Raw genomic sequence first — 25269 nt, 5'->3', positions numbered from 1 at the left:
CAACCCTAAACCTATGCGATCTGAACAGCTAACACTTAGTTGTCCGCTGGGAACATCTTTGCATGTTCATTAAAGAGCTGTTAAATCTTAAATGATTGAAGTTATCTAGTTGTTCCTTATTTGAGTTCTCAGTGAAATTTAGTTCACTAGTTTTAGAGAATTTTTTTTTAGTCCAATTCTAAAAACACTGTTTTCATATGCCAGAAAAAGTGGAAAGGGTGAAATTAGTTTATAACTAAGGCCTCTTCTAGCATTAAAATAGCCATAAGTGACCTCCTTTCTAAAGTCTGATGTATCATCCATTCACTAACTCATACATTGAACACATTTTATGGAACACCAGTTATAAGAAGCAAGACTGAAAGAATAACAAATAAACATATAGGCTCATTAACTTTAGGAAGTCAATACATTAAAGGGGTGATACGTTTGCATACATGTGACATAAAGGGAACTGGGTATCTTAATTTCTCAATGTTCCCTGCCTTCCAAGTTTTGCCTGGGTCTTTAGCCCTTATAAATGGGAATCAGAAAAAGACAATGAGTGTGAATATAATGTCTACCTGGCAGGAACTTTAAGGACAAAAATGGCTTAAAGGAAAATAAAATTTAAAAAGGTAAAGTCTGAAAATCTATGTATATAAAAATTAACCCAAATGATCTAAATTCATACAACTATAAAGCTTTATCATCTAAGTACCCAAATGTTGAACCAATCCTTTTCCCCACAAAATACAAGATCCTATACAATTCCTGTTATGGGGACTATTAGAAAGGAATATTCAGTTGAAAATACGTAAACATATATTCATTTCCAACTTTTAAAAAGATTTTGGATTGAAAGTCATCAGAGTACAAATGTAAAGATAATTTTCTTTAACATATTTTGATAAAGGCCATAGGAACACTTGTCACATTGTTCAAATGCCCAATGGCAAGACTCCTGATGAGACAGACCAAACAGGTCACAGTAAATCAACAGAGTGTCTTAGAAAGAAAGCCAATATGACTAAACCCAAAAAGATCACATGAAGTAGCTCATGTACAATACAAACCTAGTTTAATAAATAAAGGAAACACAAGTGGCTGCACTCTGAAGGACATTCAGTTCCTCACGGCCCCTTCACAGTCTTCTCTGAGACTCCACTGCCACTTCCACCTGGGCAAGTCTAATGGTGCGGCCATGAAGCTTGTAGCCATCTTGCCTTACTAATGCCACCGTGCCAGGCTGCACCCCAACACCAGCCGGCACATGACAGATGAGTTCATGCTCATGTGGGTCGTATTTGTCACCAATGGGGGTCATCTTCTCCAGGCCATGCTTGGCAAACACACTTTTCAGCTTTGCTTCTAAAAGCGACAATCCTCGGAAGATTTTCTCCAGGCTGAGCTTCTGGTCCCCAGGCTCTGTTTCCTCAGAAATGCTCTCTGTAGTCTTCTCCAAAATGTCAGCCAGCTCTACCAAGTCCTTACAGAAGCTCTGAATTCCTACCGAGAAACCAGACACTTTTAATGTTTATAAGGAAACCACTCTGCCTTTGGGGGTGGAGTCTGGGGAAGGCCCAGAGAGGTGACTAGTGTACTGGCCACACCAGGGAGTGGGAAGATTGCCACACAGGACTCAGGGATCATCATCAACCCAACTGACAAGCCAGTTTCTCTTGGAAGGCACATGACTAGGAAGCCTACTAGGATGGTAGGCAGATGTAGAACCCAAGAACTAGGAAAGACTATTTATGATGGGCTTAGGAATCGGTCCTTTAAAACCATTTTTATGCTTCTTGTATTTTTGTAGCTATTCATTTTTAGCACCGAGTTATGTAAATTTTGAAAATTTCTGCCTGTCTCAGTTATGTTGAGGCATGCATTCTCAATGGGGACAAGACATTAGCATTTCATGGGAGGCAATAATAAAAAATTAGTTGACAAAAGACCATGCTAAAGGTGAGTCAAAAGAATGGTTTATTTTGAGGATTGGCTAAATAGGAAAGAATAATAGGTTAGGGGTCAGGAGATAATGCACTCAGTCTACATCTATCACAAGTTCACTTTTGTCATCTTATCTGTAAAAGAAGACTGGACTAGATAGAATCCAAGGGCCCTTCAGGCACTTCCTCCTATGTATAGTGAAAGTATAATGTTACCTAATAACTTGTGAGTACAGCAAATAGTCACAGATTTGCCCTTTACCTTTGAAGCCCTGTTACTCAACTAACACTGTTATGAACACATTTGGAACAAGATGCATGTACAGAAAATTTCTGAAAGACTTTGAAATGGACCAAAGAGAAATTAATGTGACCTAGCACAGCTTCCAGGGTTATCTGCTTCCATATGGTCCAAGCTTTTGTCTCTGAGTTATTTTATAATTTAGCAAGTTGTAGAATACTGAGAATAATGCAAATAATTCTTGTCCACACTCGTAAATATAGTTTAATGGAGATACAATTGATTATTGCACTGTATAGACCAATTTTGCTGCTATGAAGCAAGTTTCAGCAGTCCTGATGGCCAATGTGTCTGTTTTATGGCTTCTTCTCTGACCATCTTAATGATTCACTTGTTAATGAGTTAAACACAAGTGTTTGTATGAGCACTAGAGTGTTAAATGTCATGCTTGAAAAGGAAATAACGAAGGTTTGGTCAAACTAAAGACAAGCGTTATTTAAGTAAATGGTTCATTTGACAACATTCCCCCAAAGCAGCATGAAAGCCTATGGTAATCATGGAAGGGTAGGGCAGGGATCAGTTAAGGACTCAGATGGGTTCTCACTATGTTCAGTTTGCAGAACTGTTGGTAAGTAGCCTTAAAGTTAAAGGTACTCTTTATTGTGAATAAATCTCTCACCAAATATCTTGGCATCTTCTACACATCTCTGGGTTCGCCTTCTTATGTTTTCACCATCAGCTAGAGCCCTCTGGTATCTCACCTGACCACGAAAAGCAAAGTTAATATGGTGAGAAAACACATGCTTTTTTGGTAGGAAAGAATGTTTTTGCATACTTTACAAATTTTAGTCTTTGTGACAGGTTTTTAATTAGAAAAAAGAAAAAAGAAAAGAAATTGTAGGAATCTTTTATCAGTTACTCCAAATATTAGAGTAGGAACCTACTCTTAAAAGAAGCCCTGAAAGGCTGTCATTTAGCCTGCTAGCTTGAACATATCAACAGTTTTCAAGCTCATCTTGAGAAAAAGCTTTCTTTTTCACATTCAGCCAACATTATCACTATCCAACTTTTGTTCACTGAATTGAACTCTAAGACAAACAAAAGCACATTTAAAAAATGTGTCATCTATTTGAAGGCAGTTACTTTAGTCTCTTTGGTCTTTGTCTCTTTCATTTTTATAATCCCTGGTTCCTTTAAATGCTGTCATAGAACATGCCTTCCAACCTCCTTACCATATGTTGGTCTTGCTTTGCAATTACTCTAATATCTATCTTCACCAAAGTGTGTTTGTCAACCCAGTACTGGGAGCAGTATGCCAAATGTAGTATGATCAGCAGAGTATAATGATAAATAACCTGTCATTCAACAAATATTTATTGTCAATCACATGCCAGGCCTTGTACCTCCTCTGAAGCTTCCAAAATATAAAATATCTAAATACTGTAACAAAATAGGGAATTGAAAGAGATTGCTATCCTTAGTCAGTGATAATTGACATAAAAAACTTTACTTGGATATTTAACCAGAGAGAGAATGTGAAGAGCACATAATATAAAATCTACTCACGGTTAAATCCTGGACTTCCTTCTCCAGTCTAACAGCTTTTAGCTTTAAGGCTCTTTCTGCAAGAGAGGGCCCAAGCTCATCAGGAGGGTCCTCAGAGCTGCAGTCCTCACCCGCAGTTCTCTGGGTGGCAGTGCTGAAAGGATGCAGGCAGCCCCTGAAGTAGGAGGGAGGCAGCGCATAATGAAGAAATGCCATCATAAACAGTCAACAGTTACAACGGAGTTCGGAGACTGGAAGTTTCCAGATTGAACTCAAGACAAGTGTTTTCAGTCACAGTAACAATACGAACAATTATAAAATGCTTACTAAGCACTACAGACTGTTTTCAAGATTTTACTTAAATCATCTTTTCATTTCCTAACAATGCGTGAGATAAGTACTATGATCATTCCTATTGTACAGCGAGGCTTCAGACTTGTTCAGGATCACACAGCTAGTATTCTGTGGAGCCAGGATACTGGCACCAGGCAGTAGAAATAGCCAGAAATGGGGACACAAAAATTATCAAGAAGAATCCAAGTTCTGATACTTAGAGTCAGTGGGGGCATTTATCAGTTGGGGGAATTCAAAATACAAAGCCATAAAGCTGGTTCAATCCTTGATTTTATAGTTGGGGAAAATAAAGCCCAGTACAGGGACTTTATCAAACTGAAGTTAGATCTAGAATTCTAAATCTTCTTGATCGTAAACTGTAAGGCTTTTAGAGAAGACAACCTGTGCTGAATAAGAAAAATTCTGAGATGGTAACTCACCTATATGCAAAATCAAGTCAACTAAATATGCATAAAACACTATATGTAATGGACTGTGAATTATAAACAGGTGAGTAAGGAAGATCTTTGTATTTAATTATACGTATAACCTACAATTTTATACAGCTAAAATGTTTGCCATCGCGTTCAGTTTATAGAGGAGGAAATTTGGAGTCGGGGCTAGTTTGTAGATCTTGGATTGCAGCACCTCTGACCTTTTCTTCATTGAGGTTTCCAATACACCACCTGGACCCTCATCATTTGGTGGTAAGTAAAATTATCAAGAAAATCAATCTGTGAGTACAAAAAAGCTCTTTAAAAATGGTTTACTCACATAAACTGGCATAGACTGAGGAGTGCTCATTGAGGTGACATCCGAGCAAAGGTTCAAAGAGGGTAAAGGAGTTTTGCTTCAAGAAAGGGAAGAGGGAACAGCCAGTATAAGGTGTCGGCAAGACTTTCATATTCCCAGACTTTCCAGGCCAGGCCCGAGTCCACTGGTGTCAGATTATACACATGAAATAGCTTCTTCTTCGTAAACCCCTAACAAACCATACTTATTCAATAGAGAGGAGGTGGCCGGACCTCAAGTCCTGGAAGAGAGGGGAGTGTGGCAATCCCTTCAGAACTGGAGTGGGGGTGCATTTGATCAGGAGGAGCCATTTTTCTCCTGGTCACTTCCCCACCCCACAAACTGCCACAAAGACTTTGAAAAAGGCCCGAATGCAACCTCTCACCCAGGTGTTAGGGCGGGGTGCTTGCCGGGTCAGGTGTGTGAAGATTAAAAAGATGACAAATAGCTTTGCAGACAGTAAATTTTCGGATTCCCCCGCGGATTAATTTACATTTCAGAGGTCCAACCTGACCCACCCACATACTCAGCCATTTCCTTCATTCCGAGGAAGAAGTAGCCACTGGGAGTTGTTCCTGAGAATAATTAACGTTGCTTCCTAATTACAAGCGCCGATTCTGGGGCCCCGAATGGTTTCCCGTCTGGAATAGTATTCCGAGAAGTTACTCAACTTTTCCAAACCTCAGTTTCCTCAATTAAACCGGGACTAATACAAAAAATTGCCCATAGTTCTACCATCGGCATAAGTGATCGATAAAAACGGCCGCAGCCCATAGATAAAAGCAGCAACTGGAACTTCACAGACCCCCAAAGGCAGGGGAAAGGGCGGTTGGGGGGGACACCAATGCCAGGCCCTCCTTTTCCTGAAGGTGAAGCGAAGCCCGGAACACGGGGAAGGGGCGGCCGGAGTCACACCGGAGTCGGGGAGAGGGTCCCATCTACCCACAGACACCACAGCCGCGGGGAAGCGGCCGGGAGAAGTACCTGCCCAGTTCAACCCATGCTCGGGGCTGAAGAGATCTCCCGCCTCCGCGGACGTGACCTCGGGTTTTCCCACCTTCTCCGCCGGGCAGTGAAGCGCGGCTGTGGGCCTCAGTTTGCCGATCTGTAAAATGGGGCGGCGAGCGCCTGATCGGAGTGGCCGAGAGGCTTGGTGAGTCCTTTTGTCCACAACTGGCCCTGCGACTCGCTCATCCCGCATTGTCCTCACGTCCCCGACCCACGGCCGGCTCCGCTGGCTTACCTGCCATCGGACGCGGCAGTGGAGGCCAAGAGGTGCTGCACCCGCCGCCGGAACGCCCACAAGGACCGCGCGGCCATGTTCCCGACCTAGGCCGACAGAGGCAGCGCACGCGCATTGGCTCCAAGTGACGAGACGCGCTCACTCAAAAAACCACGCTTCCCGGCAGCCTTCGCGGGCGATTCCCTCTCCCGGATGCCGGAAGCGAACGTTCATTTCCGGTGCGCCAGTCTGTTACCGCGCCGGGGGCGCAACACTTCCGGTCCTCGGTGGGTTCTGCACGTTGTATGTGTTTCTGTTTCAGCGGCGTAGGCGCGGTGCTAGCCGCGGGTTCCTCGGGGATCCCAGATGTGCTCCTTTGGAGCTTATGTGAAATTATAAACAAACAAATGCAAACGCGATATAAAGTCAAAATAGGACCGAAGTTTAAAGGTGAGGGTTATGGTGTTGCGGAAGACTAATACAATATGGCCGAAGTGGGGAGTTTTCCAAAAGTGAATAGTATTTGAACTGAAAGCTGTGGAGTGAGTGGATGAAAGAGCAGGAAAGTAGTTCAGGTAGTAGTAAGCAGCTTCTGCAATAATCCAGTGGAGAGGAAGAGTACTGCGAGAAAGACTGAAATACTGGAGGAAGGGGTGCTGACAACGTAAGACATAAGGTTAGGCATTGACAGATGGGTTTAATATAGCTTAATTATACTATATTAGAGAAGAGAACCTATGCTGAATAAGAAAGATCTTTGTATTTAGTTATACGTATAACCTACAATTTTATACAGCTAAAATGTATTGCCACTATATTAATGTGGCAATTATATGAATTAGGTTAATATAATTATATGAATTAGGTTAATGTAAATCATTAACCTAATGTAAATCAGATTGCCACTATAGCTTTTGTGTACAGGATCCAGCCCGGCAGGTGTGGCTCAGTGGTTCGGTTCCCGTCAGAGCACATGCCTGGGTTGTGTGCTAAATCCCCAGTGTGGGGCATGCAGGAGGCAGCTGATCAATGATTCTCCCTCTCCCTCTCTGAAATCAATAACAATATATGTTGAAAATAAAATAAAATATTGGGTCCTGATACCCCTCCTTCTTCCATCACTGTTCCCTGCTTTTCTTCCTCCAATTTTCTCATCTCTCTCTCCCCCCCACCCCTCTCCCCGCCTCCACTAAAATGTGAGTTCCATTAGGGTAGAGATTTCTTTTTGGTCTGTGAACAGTACCCTGATGTAGTTCAAAAATTTTTGAATGAGTCTTATTTCGATTGCAATGGGAACATGCTACAAAGCCTGTACATGTTTAAAGGAGTCACTTTGCTGTAGGGAGGAGATTTCAGGATGTGAGAAACAGGTAGGGAGACAAGCTGTTGAAATAGTCCATGCAGGGTTCTAGGGTCACCTCAACAAAGACTATCTAAAATAGCTACTACTTTAGGTGTATAGCTACTATTTTAGGTGTATAGCTACTATTTTAGGTGTGTCCAGCACATTTTTTGTTTCCATATTAGTATTTTATTTGCTTTGTTTTCTTTTTGCTTGTTTTCCTAATGAGTATGAGCCTCATGAGGCTGTCTTGTTCAGAGCTGTGATTTCTAACATCTAGTACAATAGATGCTCAATAAATATTGGTTGAATGAATTGATGAAGTTTGACGGAATGAGTGGAGATAGGAAGAAGTGGATGTATTTTAGAGAGATTTAGTATGGGAAGCTGACAGGATGTGACTGGTGGTTGGGGTTGAGGGCATATCCAGACTAGTTACTGGATAGTCCCTAAGGTTTAAAAAAAGGTATTTTTTAAAGGATGAGAAGTGTGCCTTCCTTATTTGAGTGCATGCACAAGAACATGGGTTACTTGTACCTATTTGGGCCAGATTTTCTCTGTTTATCTGTGAATTCCATGAGGACAGAACTGGAGTCTTTTGCATGTTTATATTCTATCCAAGGCCCAACTCAGATGTGTTGAAGCTAACACCTTATGTTTTCTTTTGGCCTTAGGGGCAGAGCAACACGACTTAAAAAGGGATTATGATCCCCTTTTACATATAAGAAAATTGAGGCTCAGAGTGGTTGGTGAACCTGCCCAAGGTCCCCCGCTAAGAATCTGACACTAGAAGTTTGATAGTCCAAACATCGAGGAGTGTTGGGAAGGTTGGAGTTTCAAGTCCATCTCAGATCCATGAGCCTATACTTTGAAAAACAACCAATCAAAGCATTTAACAAGCAAGAACTGGCATCTATGCTTTAGCCATTTTCTTTTTTTAAAAAAATATATTTTTATTGATTTCAGAGAGGAAGGAAGAGGGAGAGAGAGATAGAAACATCAATGATGAGAATCATCCATCGGCTGCCTCCTGCCCACCCCCTCCTGGGGACTGAGCCTGCAACCTGGGCATGTGCCCTTGACGGGAATCGAACCCAGGACCTTTCAGTCTGCAGGTCGACACTATTCACTGAGCCAACCCGGCTAGGGCTAGCCATTTTCTTTACACTTCTCTTAGTTGTTCAACTTAGACCAAATGTGCTGCATACATTCATTCATCTATTTATTAAATGCGACTGTGCTTCTGAATGCTGCAATGCAAGGGGAGGGGGAGAAATGAACTAAATAGAGCCTTTACCCATTTGGAACTGAGAAGGCCTCTAGGGTCAGACCTTGCATTCACGTGCTAGCTCCACTACTTCCTAACTGTGGGCTTTGGCCAATTACATAACCTTTCTGGTTTCCATTTCCTGAACTGTGAAAACTTGGATAACAGTATCTATGTCACAGGATTTTAGTGAAGACTAAAGGGATAAGTTAGAAAAGTGATTAGTTAGCACCAGGACTGCCTACATAATTTAAAGCAGTGATCGCCAACCTTTCGGACCTCACGGACCACCAGTGGGTGACCGCTGATTTAAAGGACAAAAGGAATATGTGGAACCTCTTGTTCCAAATTTATTAAGAGGGCAACAGCAGAGCAATCAACCGAGCATAGAACCCTGCTAAGCCTGACTGCACAGGTTGCATGCCTGTGAAGCTGGCTCTGGCTAACATAGTGCCTGATGCATGGTAGTATTCAATGTTAATTAGCCCAGCTGGGTGTGGCTCTGTGGTTGAGCATTGGCCCAGGAACCAAGAGCTCACCAGTTCAATTCCCTGCCCAGGTTTCAATCCCCAATAGGGGGCATGCAGGAGGCAGCCAATTAGTGATTCTCTCTCATCATTGATGTTTCTATCTCTCCCTCTCCCTTCCTCTTGAAATCAATAAAAATATATTTAAATAAATAAATAAAAATTCTTTTCAAAATGTTAATTATTAATTTTCTAGGGTCCACCTCTCAGTCTTAAGATTTATTGGTGGAAAAAGACACGTAGTCTCAAAATAACTACATGGGAAACAATGACACAATTGGGTTGTCAGGTGACATTTCAGATTCACATTTTAAAAAGCATATTGACAATCCAGAGTATGTGAGTGCCTGCTATTGAAGATACTCAGGTGGAATCTGGATGAAAACTCAGTTACAGATTGTTGCCTTATAGCTTTTGGTGGTTGTAATTACCATGTAAAAGTCAATAATAACCACTATTGACTAGATGTTTACTATTACTTGGATACTGTGTAAGATGCTTCCCATGTATTATCTCACTTAATTCCCCCAACAGTCTTGGGAGGGACGTACTATTGTTAACCTGGTTTTGATAGGCAAGGAAAACAAGAATGAGAGAGGTCAAGTGACTTTCCTGAAGTCACAGCTGTTAAGTGGCATAGGCAAGGCTCAAACCCAGCCCTGTCTGGATACAGACAGGCTCTATAGGCCTTAAAACTTATGCTCCATCACTGGCCAGCTGGGTGCTTTGGGTCAGGTTATTTTTCTTGCTCTGGTCTCCAGCTACTTCAGAGGGTGGAAACGTTTGGATGAGGCCTCAAGTATGTAAAGCCTTAGGCAGGGTCAAGTATGTGAAGCCTCTAGCAGAGTGTCCAGAGGTTATTATGGGATTTCCCTTCTCTCCCCTTGAGCTAACCTCTGAGCTCCTACAGCTCAATGGTTTTATCTTTATTGGAGGGAAATGTAGTAGACTTATAAAATGCCCACAGTGTTGAGAAAGTCGTTAGTGGCACAGCAAGGAGACTGCCCAGGACTTGAGGTCCTTGCTCCTCTATAATAATATCAAGTGCTTGTAAAAGGCACTCATGTGGCAGAAATGGGCCACTGTCCCCTTGGTTCTCCCTGACAGTTTTACTTGATGGCAGATACGGAAGAGCAGACAGGTGGGCCTCTTGAGTGCAAGATGAGGATACACATATTAAGAGTGTCTCCTGTATTTCTAACCAAAACTCCTGGAGCCAGAGCGTCATATAAAATAGGGAAAGGACTTGATTGACAGCAAGTGGCCCCACCCTACAAAGCTCAAAACTTCTTGTGGACATTAGCCATCCATGCTCCTGTCCCTGAGCATCACTCAGAGCTTAACATAGGTCAGCAACTGAACCTCTCCTTGCCTGCTGCTTACTTAGATCTCTGATTTGAAAACAATTCAAATCTGGAGTTCTGGTCACTGCATCTGCCTAAAGCAGATGAGGAATGATTGTAGAATTTGTGTGTTCTCTATAGCTTTTGTGCACCTTTATGCAGGCAGGGATAGTTCTATTGATTTTTCAGCCTATTTACCTTGCCCACAGGCTGTCAATAATGCCCAACACAAATGTGATTGGATGATCAAGTCGCCTCTCTCTATTGCATCACGGATACTTGAGCACTGCCTTCCTTTGCCCTAGGGACTGGGAATGGGATGTTGAGAGTGGGATGGAATGGCTTATTCACATGTGCTTTCATTTCTTCAGAAGGGAAGGCAAAGACATTTAACAAAACCTTTACAACTGGGCAGATGTCTGTCTCCCTCCACCCCCATTTCCCACCCTCTGTAAAGTTATATAGGGATGCCCTTCGTTTCCCTCTTCCCTTCTACTTCTTCCCTCCCTTTACCCCTTTTGATCATGCAGACAATAAAGGCTGGTCTTTTGGGTGCCCCAGAGAGTGGGGGCTACTTTCAGTCTTCTGGTAGCTCCTTGTGAAAAAAGCATTTCCGCCTTAGATGGACAAGCTGATATTTCCTTTGGATAAAATTCTCCTCCTCTTTCTAGGTCTTCTTCATTTCCCATTCCTGAAGTACAGAAAGACAAGACAGATCAGTTTGCTGACTAGTCTAGTGTGACTTGTAGGATAAACACATTTCATTGCACATCGATTGGTTGCCTTTTGCATGTACCCTGACTGGGGCTGGGGATCGAGCCTGCAACTGAAGTACCAGTATGTGCCCTTGACCAGAATCAAACCCACGACGACGCTCTTATCACTGAGGAAAACCACCTAGGGCTGTACCTTGGCTTTCTGCAGCACCCGTCCTTGGTTGGAGGTTACGATGGATGGGCTCCTCTTCCTCAGCTCAGAAACACAGTTGACAGGGAGAGGTTGCTCTGGAGGATTGTCCTGGGGTTTATTTGCAGTTTCCTGTTGATGACAAGAAATAATTACATAGGTGAAGTCTAGTGCTGCCTACCTCACCCAGCCTGCCCTCCAAAGAATGCATAGAAAAGGCACGATACACATATACTAGCATCAAACAGGATGAGGGAGGAAGGCACTCGAAGGCCTTGGAATAAGCTAATGACAGCTGAAACGACTGAACCCTCACTATATACTAGGCATTGTGCGGATTAGTTTATTGAGCCTTTTCAAGCCTATGAAGTAGGTACTATTAGTCATCTTATTGTAAAGATAAGAAAAGTAGGAAGGTCAAGCCACTGCTCAAGGTCACATATCTGGGGAGTGGGAGAGCTAGGTTTCCTACCCTACTGTTCTTCCTATCTCTTTCTCTCCTGTATTCCTTCTAATTTTCTACAGTACCCTGAAATTTTTCAAGTGATTGCTTAGTACCTTACTGGATGTAGTTCCTTACATGGGACATATTAACAGCTTAGCTTGCAGGGAATTTAGAGAAAACTATCTCTAAAGGTCATAGAAAGAGTCAAAAGTGGAGGGAAAGTCTTTTTGGAATGTGAACATCAGGGCCTACTGGTGGGAGGAAGCAGCTGGGATGAGTTAACCACTTCTTGTCTGTCCACCAGCCCTCTGTGACTCTGTCCCTGGCCTTTAAGCTCTTAATTTTTAAAAATCTTTATTGTTGAGGTGATTACAGATGTCCCTCTTTTTCCCCCTCCATTGCCCCCCTCCACCCGGTCCCTGCCCCACCCCAGGCCTTCGTCACCCTATTGTCTGTGTCCATAGGTAATGCATATATGCATATAAGATCTTTGTTTAATCTCTTCCTACCCCCCCCACCCTCCTTCCCTCTAAGAATCGTCAGTCTGTTCCATTTCCATGCCTCTGATTCTATCTTATTCACCAGTTTATTGTGTCCATTAGATTTCTTACTCATTTATTTTGATTTTTAGATTCAATTGTTGATAGGTATGTATTTGTTGCCATTTTGTTGTTTATATTTTTGATCTTTTTCTTCTTCTTCTTCTTCCTCTTTTTAAAGAATACCCTTCCACATTTCATATAATACTGGTTTGGTTGTGATGAACTCCTTTAGCTTTTTCTTGTTTGTGAAGTTCTTTATGTGATCTTCAATTCTAAATGATAGTTTTGCTGGGTAGAGTAATCTTGGTTGTATATTATCCTTTATTTCAGTCAATGTATGCTTTATTTCTGACTGGTCCTTTTCCATTTTTTTTTGGAGGTTTCTAGAAGATTCTTGAATAACCTTACGACTGTGGTTTTGAACTCTAACTCCAGTACTTTGCTTTCTTCCCTTTCTTTCATTTGTGACATGTTTCTTTGTCTCCACATTTTGGCTGCTTCCCTTTCTATGTATTGGGTAGAGCTACTATGTCTCCTTGAGTTGGTAGAGTGGCCTTATGTAGTAGGTGTTCTATAGGGCCCATTGGCTCAGCCTCCCCAGTCACCTGAGCTGGGAGCTCCAGGTGCACCTCTTTGTGGGCTATGAGCACAGTCTTGTTGTAGTTGAGACTTGATTGCTGTTAGTATCACTGGGAGGAACTGATCTCCAGGCCATTTGGCTGTGAGGACCAGCTGCAACCACAGTGGGAGAGTTGCTGTGCAGGAGACAACTCTATGGAGCATGACTTGCTTCAGTGGGGCTTTGGTGCTCACTGAATCTGCCCCTTGAGTGTGTTGCTTATGGATGTGTAGAGTTGTAATGTGGTATGGTCTGACAGTGACCACTGGGTGCACTGGCTTTTGAGTCTCTAGGGAGGTGCAAAGTCAGCCACTGCCTGGGGCCACCCAGCAGGAGGTACAGAGAGATCTGCACATTCTTCCTCTTTGTATTGGGTTTGGAAGTGCCCAGACAAGGCCCAGCTGTGAAGCAAGTCAGGCTGGTGCTGTTGCTGGGTCTTGGGCCTTTTATTGATAGGTTTGGTGCTACCTAACCCAGCTCTAGCTTGTTTGAGAGAATTTAGCCTGAACAAGGACAGGCAATTCATATGCAAAACCTGCTGCACACAGATTGGGTGGGATTGTAAATTGGATGAGGCGGGGTCTTAGGGAATCACCAGGGTGGAGCAAACAGACATGGCGCCAGTCAGCCCTGGGATCTACTGGGGAGGTCCCAGCATAGGAACAGTGATCCTCTGTGAGCACCTCCATCTGGCGGAAAGCCGCCCCTGAGTTCCTGCCATGAAGCCAGACAATCCAGTTCTCCTCGTATGTGTCTGTGTTCCCCAGAGCCTTGCCCTGGTACTGGAGCTCAGAGGAAGCAGGACCTTGTAAGTTCATTTCCTGGTGCTGGCCTTTCAAGAGGAATAGCTGGGTCTCCAGCAGCCTCTGTGTTACTGAGCCCCAATCTGCACTGGTTTTTACAGCCTGTATTTCTTACTGCGTGTAGGGACTTCTTTTCCCAGCTCTTGGACCCTGGGCTAGGGTTCTGGTGTGGGGTTGGGACCCCTGCTCCTCTGGGAAGACTCCACCGAGGTGATCTCTCTCCTGATTAAAAAAGCAGCACACGGGGGTGCCCGACCAGCCCGTTCCGTGCCTCTGCACCTCTTACGAGTCTCAGTGTGCTTTCTTCTTCTCTAGTTGTAGGACTTCCATTCAGCCAGCTTTCCAGCAATTCTGGATGATGGTGGTTCTGTATTTTAGTTGCAATTTTGATGTGGTTGTGGAGGCGGTGAGTATAGGCGTCTACCTATGCCGTCATCTTCTGGAAATCCTCCTAAGCTCTTAATTTTTAAGTAAGGTTGGAAATGCCCCATGGAGAGGAAATGTAAGGTGGGAGAAACAGCCCTAACTTCCTAGTCATAGGGTGTGGTCTGACCAGGCAGCTGTTATCTTGGACAATAATAAGATGAAAGTTCTCGATGATAACTTGCACTTATCAGACAAATTACTTCATTTCTCTGAGTCTTAATTTCCTTGTCTGAAAGCAAGTAGAACATTTATTCATTTGAAACATTTATTGCACTCCTACTATTTTTCAGAGTATGTAAAGGGATAGGGCTATTATGATAAAAAAAATACAGTTCAATTCTTTTTATTTTATTTTTAATATTTTTTAAAAATTGACTTCAGATTGGAAGGGAGAGATAGAAACATCAATGATGAGAGAGAATCATTGATTGGCTGCCTCCTGCATGCCCCTACTGGGGCTTGAGCCTGTAACCCAAGCATGCGCCTGACTTGGAATGGAATTTGACCTGGTTCATAGGTCGATGCCCAATCACTGAACCACGCCAGCTGGGCCATACAGTCCAATTCTTAATAAAAATCCCAGTTTCCTTGTCTGTCAAATGGGGTGAATACGCATAGTACTATCTCATAGGACTGCTGTGAAGACTACATGAGATAATACAGGTTAAGATGGTGTGGTAATTGGTTAAAACAAGTTTGTTATTCCTATTCAACGTACGGTAGTTATTATCAGTAACCTTAAGGCCACTTCTAAGACTGCATTCAGGATACAAAGTCAAATAAACGGCAGTGCGTCAGTGGAGAGAACACAGGCCAGAGAACTTGCTGCGAGAGTTCCCTTCCTAGTTGTGCCACCAATGGCTTGTCCCTTAGGGCCTCCTTTGTTATCTGTAAGTGAGCATAACTCCTAGCCCCAAAGGATGAGCAAGATCTGTAGCATGTGAGGGCATTAGGAGCAGCTACCCCTGGTGTAGTAGGGAGTGGACTCACCGCACTCTTGTTCTTGCTGCCTATGGAGAGTCCCAGGGCTGGGCCCCCTGCCAGAGACCGCTGTAAGCGCTCCTTCACAGCCACCAGCTTCAGTTCCAGGTCGATCCGGTGCTCTTCCTTCGCCCGACACTGAGCTTCCAGTGTGGCCACGGCCTCCTGCAGAACCTTTAACTTTGCTCCTGTTTCCAAAGACATTGATGAGAAACAGCTGAACCTGGCCTGAAGCATCAAGCAGTTTGGCAGGGCCTCAGGCCCAAGTCTGCCCCTCCAGAGGACCTTTCCTATCCTCAGTCCTGGTTAAGAGGTGGCCTTTGGGCCTGGGGTAGTGTGTTTTTTACCTTCCTAATACCCATTTCCCCATCTTCTAGATACAGAACCCGGCTTTTCCCCCTGGGAAACCACATTTCCTCCATTATTATTTACTAGAGGCCCAGTGCACAAAATTCGTGCACTTGGGGGGTCCCTCAGCCTGGCCTGTGCCCTCTCGCAATCCGGGACACCTCGGGGGATGTTTGTCTGCCGGGACTGAGCCGAAGCTGGCAGTCAGATATCCCTCTCACAGTCTGGGGCTCTCGCACTCCAGGACCCCTCGCTCCTTACTGCCTGCCTGCAGCGGAGGTGGTGGGTGAGGCCATGAGCTCGGCTTCTGGCTGAGTGGCGCTCCCCCTATGGGAGCACACTGACCATCGTGGGCAGCTCCTGCGTTGAGCATCTGCCCCCTGGTGGTCAGTACACGTCATATAGATCCATCGTTCCACCGTTCGGTCTATTTTCATATTAAGGTTTTATTATATAGGATAGTTTGGATGGGTGTTACTCAATCCTAGTTCAAGGGGTTGGCACATAACTTAATCCTGGCCCATAATCCTATCTCAATCAGGGATCAAAGTTGGTCAGAGTGAAGTGTTTGTGGGGGCCACTAGGAAGAGAAGTTTTCTCTGCTGGGGTGGCTGAGAGGATTAGGTGAGGGCTGGAGAGAATGAAACCAATGTAGAGGAAGGCCAAAGCAAGAGTTGGAGAAATGTACTTCCTGGTGACATCATTTAAGTCCTTTGACCTTGATATACCTGATTGTTCAGTTTTTCAAGTGCATTTTTCTTTTTTTCATTACTACGCCAGTTGAACTTTGGTTTCTGTTCCTTGTAACCAAGAGTCATAGAGCTTTACATTAACCAGCGGTTCCTATTAGGATTTTGCTGCTTATTCAGTTTAACCCAACATATCTATATTAGAGCCTTCTTGGTACGAAGAGCTGTCTATGTTGGGCCTTACTATGTTTAAAAATTAGTCCATGTTTGCCCTGAGGAGGCTGCACTGGAGGGTTTTCTAGTAATGGTGGTTCTTTTCATTCATTCAGTTGTTCATTCAGTGAATACATATTGCATGCTCGCTATGTACTAAGTGCTGTCCATCATCCCCAGCACCTGGACCTATGCTCAAATAGCCATGCTCAGCACCCCTCTGTGAATGAATGAGTTAATGTGAGGTTCAAAATGATCTTTTATTTCTCTAATTCTAAGGGACACGCTGTTTGTCACATTTTAACGCTTCTAAAATCAGATTGCATCTTACATTAAGTGTACACATTTTTGTGATGCTTTTTTATCCCTTTACCCCTAAAGCAGTTATCAAATAGGTGGCCTTCCATTAGTCAGGAGGAGGATGATGATGGTGGTGGTGGTGGTCGTGGTGGTGGTGGTGGCGGCGGCGGCGGAGGTAGTGGTGGTAGCGATGATGATGATGATGATGAAAAGGAGGAAGGAGGGAGAAGCTCACCTGTCTTGGGTAAGAAACCAGGTGATCTGTTCTAGGGAAAGGCAAGCCCTCCAAGAGCGCTCAGGACCACGCCGTGTAGGTACCTGGATTGTTCCGAATGGCATCCTTTAGCGCCCTCTTCTCTTGCCGCAGTGCCGTCAGCTCTGTCCGGATCGTCTCTTTTTCTTTCTCCAGCTTCTCTTTTTCTACCAGGTACCTCCGGGCGTCCTCCTCGGCTCGGTTCTTTCCGTACTTGTGTTGATTGGCACCTGCAGAGTCAGGAGGCGGGAAAAGGGCCTCAGTTCTGACCTCGGAGGGGGCATTTGGGTGGGGTTAGCGTCTCTTTCAGCCTCCACTTCTCCATCTATAAAAATGGGGACATTTAGAGCGATAACCCTCGATATAATTAACGTGGCTGCTCTAAGGAAGCAAGGAGCAAAAGGGAGGTAGTAGAGCTCAGGGGCGAGGAGCAAGGGCTTTGGAACCAGACAAAGGTTTGCATTCTCTTTTGCCCTTTATTGGTTGTGTGGCATCAGGCAAAAGAGAATAGTGATGTTTTTGTGTCTTTCCCTCAGCTATAGTGTCCTCATTTGTAAATGTGGATATTGATCAAATTTATCTCTTAGCATTGTGGTAGGTTTAAAATGAGATAATTCATGAGAAGTACTTAGTGTAGTACCTGTCAAATAATAAGTGCTTAGTAAAGGTTAAATAATAATAATAATAATAATAATAATAATAATAATAATAATAATGTAAAACAAATTTTGTGATGTATAACACACTTTGGTTTTAAAAGGGCATATTTTATAGTCAACTCTCAGGTATGTGTAAGACAGGGAGGCTGGTAGATATAACTCTGATCCATAGAGAATCAAGACCTTGGGCTAAAGTCAGGCATTGCCCATTTTATTACTAGGAAATGGGTGGGGGTAGAGAGGGACCTAGTAGTCTACTAGGGCTCTACACTATGGTGATGGACAAAAACAACAAATAGCTCGGTTGCATGGCTCAGTGGTTGAGTGTTGACCTATGAACTGGGAGATCACAGTTTAATTCCCTGTCAGGGCACATGCTGAGTTTGCGGGCTAGATCCCCAATAGGGGGCGTGCAGAAGGCAGCCAATCAATGATTCTTTCATCATTGATGTTTCTCTCTCTCTCTCCCTCTCCCTTCCTCTCTGAAATAAATTAAAAAATATAAAAACAAATAAATATAGCCAAAGTTTATTGAGTATTTACTTAGTACTGGGCCACTTACATGCATTTTCATTTCCTTCTCATAAAAACTGACTATTGCCCTAACCCGTTTGGCTCAGTGGATAGAGCGTCAGCCTGCAGACTGAAAGGTCCCAGGTTCGATTCCGGTCAAGGGCATGTACCTTGGTTGTGGGCACATCCCCAGTAGGAGGTGTGCAGGAGGCAGCTGATCGATGTTCCTCTCTCATCGATGTTTCTAACTCTCTATCCCTCTCCCTTCCTCTCTGCGAAAAATCAATAAAATATATTTAAAAAACAAACAAAACCCCCAACTGACTATTATTAGCTCTATTTTATTGTTGAGGAAACAGGCACAGAGAGGTTAGATCTTACTGTTAATGATGGCAGAACCTAGGTTTGAACCCATGTACACCTAACTCCAGGGTCCATGCCAGGTAATACTGCTGCAGCTGGGGCAAGGCCATAGTCAAACCTCTCAGGGAAATTTTATGTACTAGTATGTTGTTGCTACAGTCAGCCCCACAAGGTCCTTTGTAAGTTGGTGGGGTGTGGAGTGATTCCCATGATTTACTGATAATTGTGTGGGTCTTGGCTGTCCAGTTCTTGTAGAGATTGCAGTGATTGCCCAATGACTCATGCAAAAATCAGTTCCTGCCACAACTACCCTGCAAGTCAAACCAGATCATAAATAAAGCATGGAGGGCAGAGAAGGGGACCCCTACTCCCTCCAACTTTCCGGATAGACAATGGCATATCAGGGGAGCTGGCTCCCAGACTTTTGAATTTTATAGGCTGGTAAAATCAAGAAAATGGGCAGACCAACAAAGGGTTGTTGACATAACAGAAAAGGCCCTTAAAAATCCCACCTACCATCTAATTATTCCAAACATTTTATGAAATAAATAATATTGTAACATCCCCAGAGTTGGGAGAACACAAATGCAGAATAAAGTAGTCATTGACATGGAATAGATTTAGATTTATGGAAAACGCCCCGCACTGTGCTTATTTTTATCATTTCCATGGCAGATGAGGGAAATCTTCCTTAGGGTCTGAACCAGTGAGTGGACTCACTCTTGGGAGTCCTGCCCTGGTCTGCCTTACTATGTTGACTCCAGGGAGAATAGCTTATCTCACGCCCAACTCTGTAATCCTTGAGTCACTCAGATGGTGGTGAAGAAGCAAACTAGATTGTTGCAAGGAGCTATAATTCTGTGGGCCTCCTAGTAGTGGTGATAAAGTATTTGCCTCAGAACTGCCCAAGTATCTTCCAGAAAAATCCAGGTTTCCATAGTGGAGGGGAAAATAAGGAATGTTTAATGTCCAAGTTACTAGTGTAACTAATGCACTAATGTAGTATGTATCAGTGCTTCTTTCCTTTTTATTGCTGAATAGTATTCCAGGTGATTTTTTTAAAAAAATTAAATATATTTTTATTGATTTCAGAGAGGGAGAGGGAGAGAGAGGTAGAAACATCAATGATGAGAGAGGATCATCGATTGACTGCCTTCTGCATGCCCCCTACTGGGGACTGAGTCTGCAACCCAGGCATGTGCCCTGACCAAGAATTGAACCCAGTGACTTCCTGGTTCCTGGGTCGATGCTCAACCACTGAGCCACACCCAGCTGGGCGCAGGTGATCTTAAGAGGAAAGCCTCAGCCCTGACCGGTTTGGCTCAGTGGGTAGAGCGTCGGCCTGCGGACTCAAGGGTTCCAGGTTTGATTCCAGTCAAGGGCATGTACCTTGGTTGCGGGCGCATCCCCAGTAGGAGGTGTGCAGGAGGCAGCTGATCGATGTTTCTCTCTCATCGATGTTTCTAACTCTTTATCCCTCTCCCTTCCTCTCTGTAAAAAAGCAATAAAATATATTTTTTTAAAAAAGAGGAAAGCCTCTGTTGTTTCTGATATGTCAGCTGCTAATCTTATTGGGGATCCTTTGTAAGTGACAAATAGATTTCTCTTCTACTTTCAAGGTTTTCTCCTTTTGGCTTTAGCATTTTGACCATGATGTGTCCTTTGTGGATCTCTTTGCTTTTATTTTACTTGGACTTCACTGGTACCCTGGATATATCAATAATGTTTTTCAATAAACTTGGCAAGTTTTCAGTCATTTTTTCTTTTAATATGTGTGTGTGTGTGTGTATATACACACTTTCTCTCCTCTCTTTTTAGTACTTTATGCGTATATAGATTTCATAAAAGGTCTAGATTTCTGGTCTCTCTTGAATAATTGGCACTGCTGTGTGGGGGCTATTGGCTGGAGCTTAGCGGCCACTCCTGAGCACTCCAGTTTCCTACAGTTTCTCCTACCCCACTCCTTGTTGTTTCTCCTCTGAGGCCACATGCAAGCTGCCCTTCATCACTGTACTTATGATGTGGTTTTTCTTATGGTAGAGTATTTTCTTACACCTCAATTCACTCATTTATTTACCTGCCTGATCCCTGAGGAAAATGATTTTGAGACTCCCTCCACTCATGGGCTGCTCCTCCCCTTTTCCCCTCCCCCACAGAACTCACTGGAGGCATGGCGCTTGACTTTGACCTGCGGATCCACTCGATGGGACTTCTCACTGCAGGAGGAGGCGTGGCGTTTCACGTGGGCACCAGTGGGACGTTCAGGCTCCTCATCCTGGGAGGGAGATGGAGGAAGAAGATGAAGTGCAGGTAGGCCCAGAGTCATCAATATGGGTGTATTCTGGTCTGTGCTCGGTGGGTGAGTGCCATGGGAACTTTGAGATCTTGGCTTTACATTTTTAAACTTGTGCGGCACTCAACAGTTTATAAACCACCTTCACTAGCAGTGTATTATTGGATCCTCCTACCATTCTGTGGGGTGGGGGCAGCAGAAGATAGCCCTAAATTGGAATATGTGCAGAGAGGAAAATTAAGTCTGAAAAGATTTATTTGGTTTATCATAGATATTTTTGATTTATCATAGATATTTGTGACATATTTGATTTATCATAGATATTTTGTCCTCTTCTTATTTCAAAGTATCGTTAAGGTTTTCTGAATTGTTAAAAAAAAAAGTCATGGATGACATCCACCAATGATAGAAGTTACATAGATTGACTATACATTTGTGCATGAAGAGTATTAAGAACACTCAGAATCTGTCAAAGCTCAGGAACCACGAGTGGAATATGATAATCTATAATAAAAGCGTAATATGCTAATTAGACCGGATGTCCTTCTGGGATGAAGCCGGGGCTGCAGCTGTGGGGTTGAGTCAGCCGCGGCTGCGAAGGCCTACTCTTGCACGAATTTCATGCATTGGGCCTCTAGTGTAATATAATAGCGATTTCAGTAACCACAGTGCGGTTTACTTTTCTGTGTAAGAACTTCCTGTCCAGGCCCTGTGCTAAGTTCTTTCCTTAAAATATTTCAATTAGCTCTTGCAATAGTCCAGACAGTTAGGTTTTATCGTATCCGTGTGAAGCCCAGAAGTGAAGACCGGAGAAGTGAAGCCCAAGGTAACTCAGATTGAGCCCTCAGTCCAAAGTTTGCTCCTTTAAGTATTAAGCTCTTGCTCCTAAACTCTGCAACTGAGAAAGATCTCAGGCTGCATCCATTGGTTCATCTGTGTCAGAAAGACCATGCAAAGGGAGTCCTAGAGGCGTGACCTCAGAGTGTGACCTAGCACTGCCCAAGGCAGGGGTCCCGATGCGCGTCTGCTTTCCTTGGCAGCTTGGTTCCCCCCTCTCCCCTCGCTGTGGGGCCTGACTCCGCCAGCATCTGACAGAATGTAGGTTTCTGGCTCTCTATGGAGGCTGCTCCACAGCAGGAGCAGTCTGGGTTGTGTGATGGCCACAGAGGCCTCACTGTAATTAGTGAGCTGATATCTCCTCGGTTAGTGAGCGAGACAGGAGACTTGGTCCTGGGAGCTGAAACCCGGACTGTGGATGCCACCAGGTGAAGGCCTACAGGTGTGACCACCCAGTTATTGACTCTGCCTCCAGACACCACTGAATCAGCAGCCTTAGTTCACAGAGTGTTAAAGGGCGGAGAGCCCAACACCTGGCTCAAACTGGAATCGTGCTTTCCAGTGTCCAGAGCCCTTCCTCGTCTTGATCTGGGAGCTTTTCACTGTACCACCCGGCCTCCTTTCCAGGGATTCCTCATCCTGCGCCTCATCCCTCCCCTTCCAGCTGCTGGTTAAATGAAAACAATCTCTCTGAGGCAAAGGAAAAAAGGAGCACCATCATGTGCTGCATGATGATGTTTCTGACGAAGCATATACAATGGTGGTCCCATAAGATGATAATGGAGCTGAAAATGGACTGATGCCCCAGTGACATCATAGCCGCCCTAACATTGTAATGCATTGCTCAGTGTTTGTGGTGATGCTGGTATAAAGAAACCTCCTGTGCTGCCAGTCTTGTAAAAGTATAGCACAGCCCTAGCCGGTTTGGCTCAGTGGATAGAGCAGTCGGCCTGTGGACCAAAGGGTCCCGGGTTCAAGTTCAGGCAAGGGCACCTACCTTGGTTGTAGGCACCTCCCCAGGGCACATGCAGGAGGCAACCAATCAATGCGTTTCTCTCACATCGATGTTTCTCTCTATCTTTCCCTCCCTCTTCCACTCTCTCTAAAGCAGTGGTTCTCAACCTTCCTAATGCCGCAACCCCTCATGTTGTGGTGACCCCCAATTTCATTGTTACAAATTGAACATAATTAAAGCATAGTGATTAATCACAAAAACAATATGTAATTATATATGTGTTTTCTGATGGTCTTAGGTGACTGCTGTGAACAGGTCGTTCGACCCCCAAAGGGGTCGTGACCCACAGGTTGAGAACCTCTGCTCTAAAGGATCAATGGAAAAATATCCTTGGGTGAGGATTAACCAAAAAAAAAAAAAAAGTATAGCATGTACAGTTATGTACAGTACATAGTACTTGATGACAACAAATAACTATGGCACTTGTTTATGTATTTACTATACTTTAAAAAAATTTATTATACTTTTAAATGTTCTTTTAGGGTGTACTCTTCCTACTTATAAAAAGTGTGCTGTAAAACGGTATACCGTGTTACACCTGCAGCAAGCAGCCTCATACATCTTGTGTTTGCTGTCTCTTGATTGCATCATTTTCTCTTGTGCTTCACTGATTTCATGTTGTTTTGTACAGTAACATGCTGTACAGACTTGTAGCCTGGGGATAGTAGGCTACACCATGTAGCCTAGGTGTGGAGCCGGACCATCTAGGTTTGTGATAAGTTCACTCTATGATGTTCGCACAAGGTCGAAATTGCCTAAGGACGCATTTCTCAGGATGAATCCCTGACACTAAGCGGCGCACGACTGCAGTGAGGGAAAGAGAGAGGGAGAGCTAAGAAGTGGCCTTCGCCATGTTGCTGGGCAGCCCCAAGGGATCGTACCTGCATCTTTTCGTAAGGGACATCGTCGTAGACACGGGGCTCGGGCCACTGATCCTGGCAGGATCTTGCATATCTAGGAGATACAAGGTCTGATGGTGACGGCACTCTGCAGCTTCCAGTGCTTTCCCGTCCCCTCTCTCATTTGATTCTGGCAGCAGCTCATAGTGGGTACTGGAAGGTTAGTGATACAACCCTCCCAGGCAGCACTGGGCCACTGCTGTGTTCAGGGCTTTCTAGGCAGAGACCCACAGTGCTTCTCATAACCCAGGAAACAAGCAATGCGTCACCTCCGTTATATAAGCGAGAAAACGGCCCAGACCGGCAAGGAACCAGCCGAGCTGATGACTGTGATAGAGCTGAGATGCGAGCCTAGCTCTCCTAGCACCGAACTCCACGTAGCAGCCCCGTGCCCGCCCGCCCAGAGGCTTGAGGGTGTGAGAGCCTGAGGTTCCAGCATGCGAGCAGAGCCCATGTCACTATAGAAAAGGACGTCTCCACTTTTGCTCACTCCATCCAAGGCTCCCCCGACCCTGGGCCGCCTCCTTTAGCCCGCTCACTCCTGTTGCTGGAAGAGGAACGCACCCACTCTGACTTCCCAAGGGAACAGAGCCCTCCTCAGCCCTCCCGCCCAGTGCCCAGGGCTGGACTCCAAGCCTCTGAGAGGGAGCCGAGACGGGAAAGGTCCTGGGCGGCTGTGGGCTGTGGGGTGCCGGCCCTTACAGGAAGGAGTTGCGCCCGGCGCTGACGATGCTGGTCAAGGTCTCCACGTCCACGTAGTCGTAGTGCAGGGCCTCGGGAGTGACTTTGGAGCCCATCTCCACCAGCAGCAGCCCCAGCCAGCGGCCCATGTCCTCTGAGCAGCTTGCCTGAAGGAGAGGAGGCAAAGCTGAGTTCACTTTGGCTGCTGCTCACGTCACTCAACCCCATATTTATACAGTACCTGTTATGTACCCAAAACTTGGGGATCCAAGAAGAACAAGGTTAGAACACATCCAGGAATCCAAATAGCCGCCCCGCCCTCCCCTCAGTTCAGGTCTCTGCTCATCATCCTCAGAGCCCTCCTGACCATTTAGATATGAGAACGTTTGAGTCTTCCTGAATCTTCTTAAAAAAATACTTACTTTTCACTAGAGGAAACTATTTCTTACATAACCCAATTATATTATTTCTTGTATCATAATCGCCAATTATTTACAGGAAGAACGGCAAGAAACTGCTGGTCAACTAAATGCATACTTATGTTAGTTTTCATTGAAAGAGCATTATTATAAAATAAACTTAGCCCATACATGCTACATTTGAATGAAGAAAGAACGCTTTTTTGCCAGAGAGCTCTGTGTATAATTTAAGAGGAATAGGAGACCCATCTTAAACTATCAAAAATAAAAGTGAGTTACTGAAGTAATATTTCTTGAACTTAAGAACCGAGAGAGGCAGTGGGCACTGGGCAAAGAAAACAAGACCAAGGGGCTGGTTTTAGTTCTAGGATGAGACCAAGAGGCGTGACCCTCGGTGGAGCCTTGGACAAAGCACTTGGCTGCCCTGGCCTCAGTTTCCTTACCTGTAACGTGAGGGGGTAGTCGTTAACATCTTCCTCCAGGGTTAACATTTTAAAATCTAAATAGCCAAAAGGTTGACACAAA

At 44.4% G+C, this 25269-nt stretch overlaps 2 protein-coding genes across 3 annotated transcripts in view; both read right to left on the bottom strand.

Moving 5' to 3' along the window:
- Nucleotides 1-1043: 1043 nt before the first annotated feature.
- Nucleotides 1044-6204, bottom strand: GRPEL2 (GrpE like 2, mitochondrial). Of its 2 annotated transcripts, none has more exons than XM_081092129.1 (4): nucleotides 6083-6204; nucleotides 3736-3889; nucleotides 2849-2930; nucleotides 1044-1488 (listed from the first exon to the last, which is right to left on the bottom strand). In XM_081092129.1, the coding sequence occupies exons 1-4, from the start codon at nucleotides 6157-6159 to the stop codon at nucleotides 1124-1126; spliced, it is 678 nt and encodes a 225-aa protein (XP_080948255.1). In that variant the 5' UTR covers nucleotides 6160-6204; the 3' UTR covers nucleotides 1044-1123. The 2 variants fall into 2 exon arrangements, with proteins under 2 accessions (XP_080948255.1, XP_080948256.1); XM_081092130.1 differs by lacking the exon at nucleotides 6083-6204 and adding an exon at nucleotides 4822-4897.
- A 3201-nt stretch (nucleotides 6205-9405) lies between these two features.
- Nucleotides 9406-25269, bottom strand: part of AFAP1L1 (actin filament associated protein 1 like 1) — a 58823-nt gene continuing 42959 nt past the window's right edge. Inside the window, exons 13-19 of the mRNA XM_081092128.1 lie at nucleotides 24347-24492; nucleotides 23627-23699; nucleotides 20764-20875; nucleotides 17131-17295; nucleotides 15272-15450; nucleotides 11450-11578; nucleotides 9406-11231 (exon numbers count right to left, since the gene is read on the bottom strand). Of these exons, the coding sequence (XP_080948254.1) occupies nucleotides 11208-11231; nucleotides 11450-11578; nucleotides 15272-15450; nucleotides 17131-17295; nucleotides 20764-20875; nucleotides 23627-23699; nucleotides 24347-24492 (828 nt within the window). The 3' untranslated portion in view covers nucleotides 9406-11207. The remainder of the gene's footprint in view (nucleotides 11232-11449; nucleotides 11579-15271; nucleotides 15451-17130; nucleotides 17296-20763; nucleotides 20876-23626; nucleotides 23700-24346; nucleotides 24493-25269) is intronic.

The sequence above is a fragment of the Myotis nattereri genome (genome assembly GCF_964212035.1).
Source record: "Myotis nattereri genome assembly, chromosome: 5".
NCBI classification, from domain to species: Eukaryota; Metazoa; Chordata; class Mammalia; order Chiroptera; family Vespertilionidae; genus Myotis; species Myotis nattereri.
The sequence above is the reverse complement of the archived record's forward strand: the minus strand, read 5'-3'. Positions and strand labels throughout refer to the sequence as shown.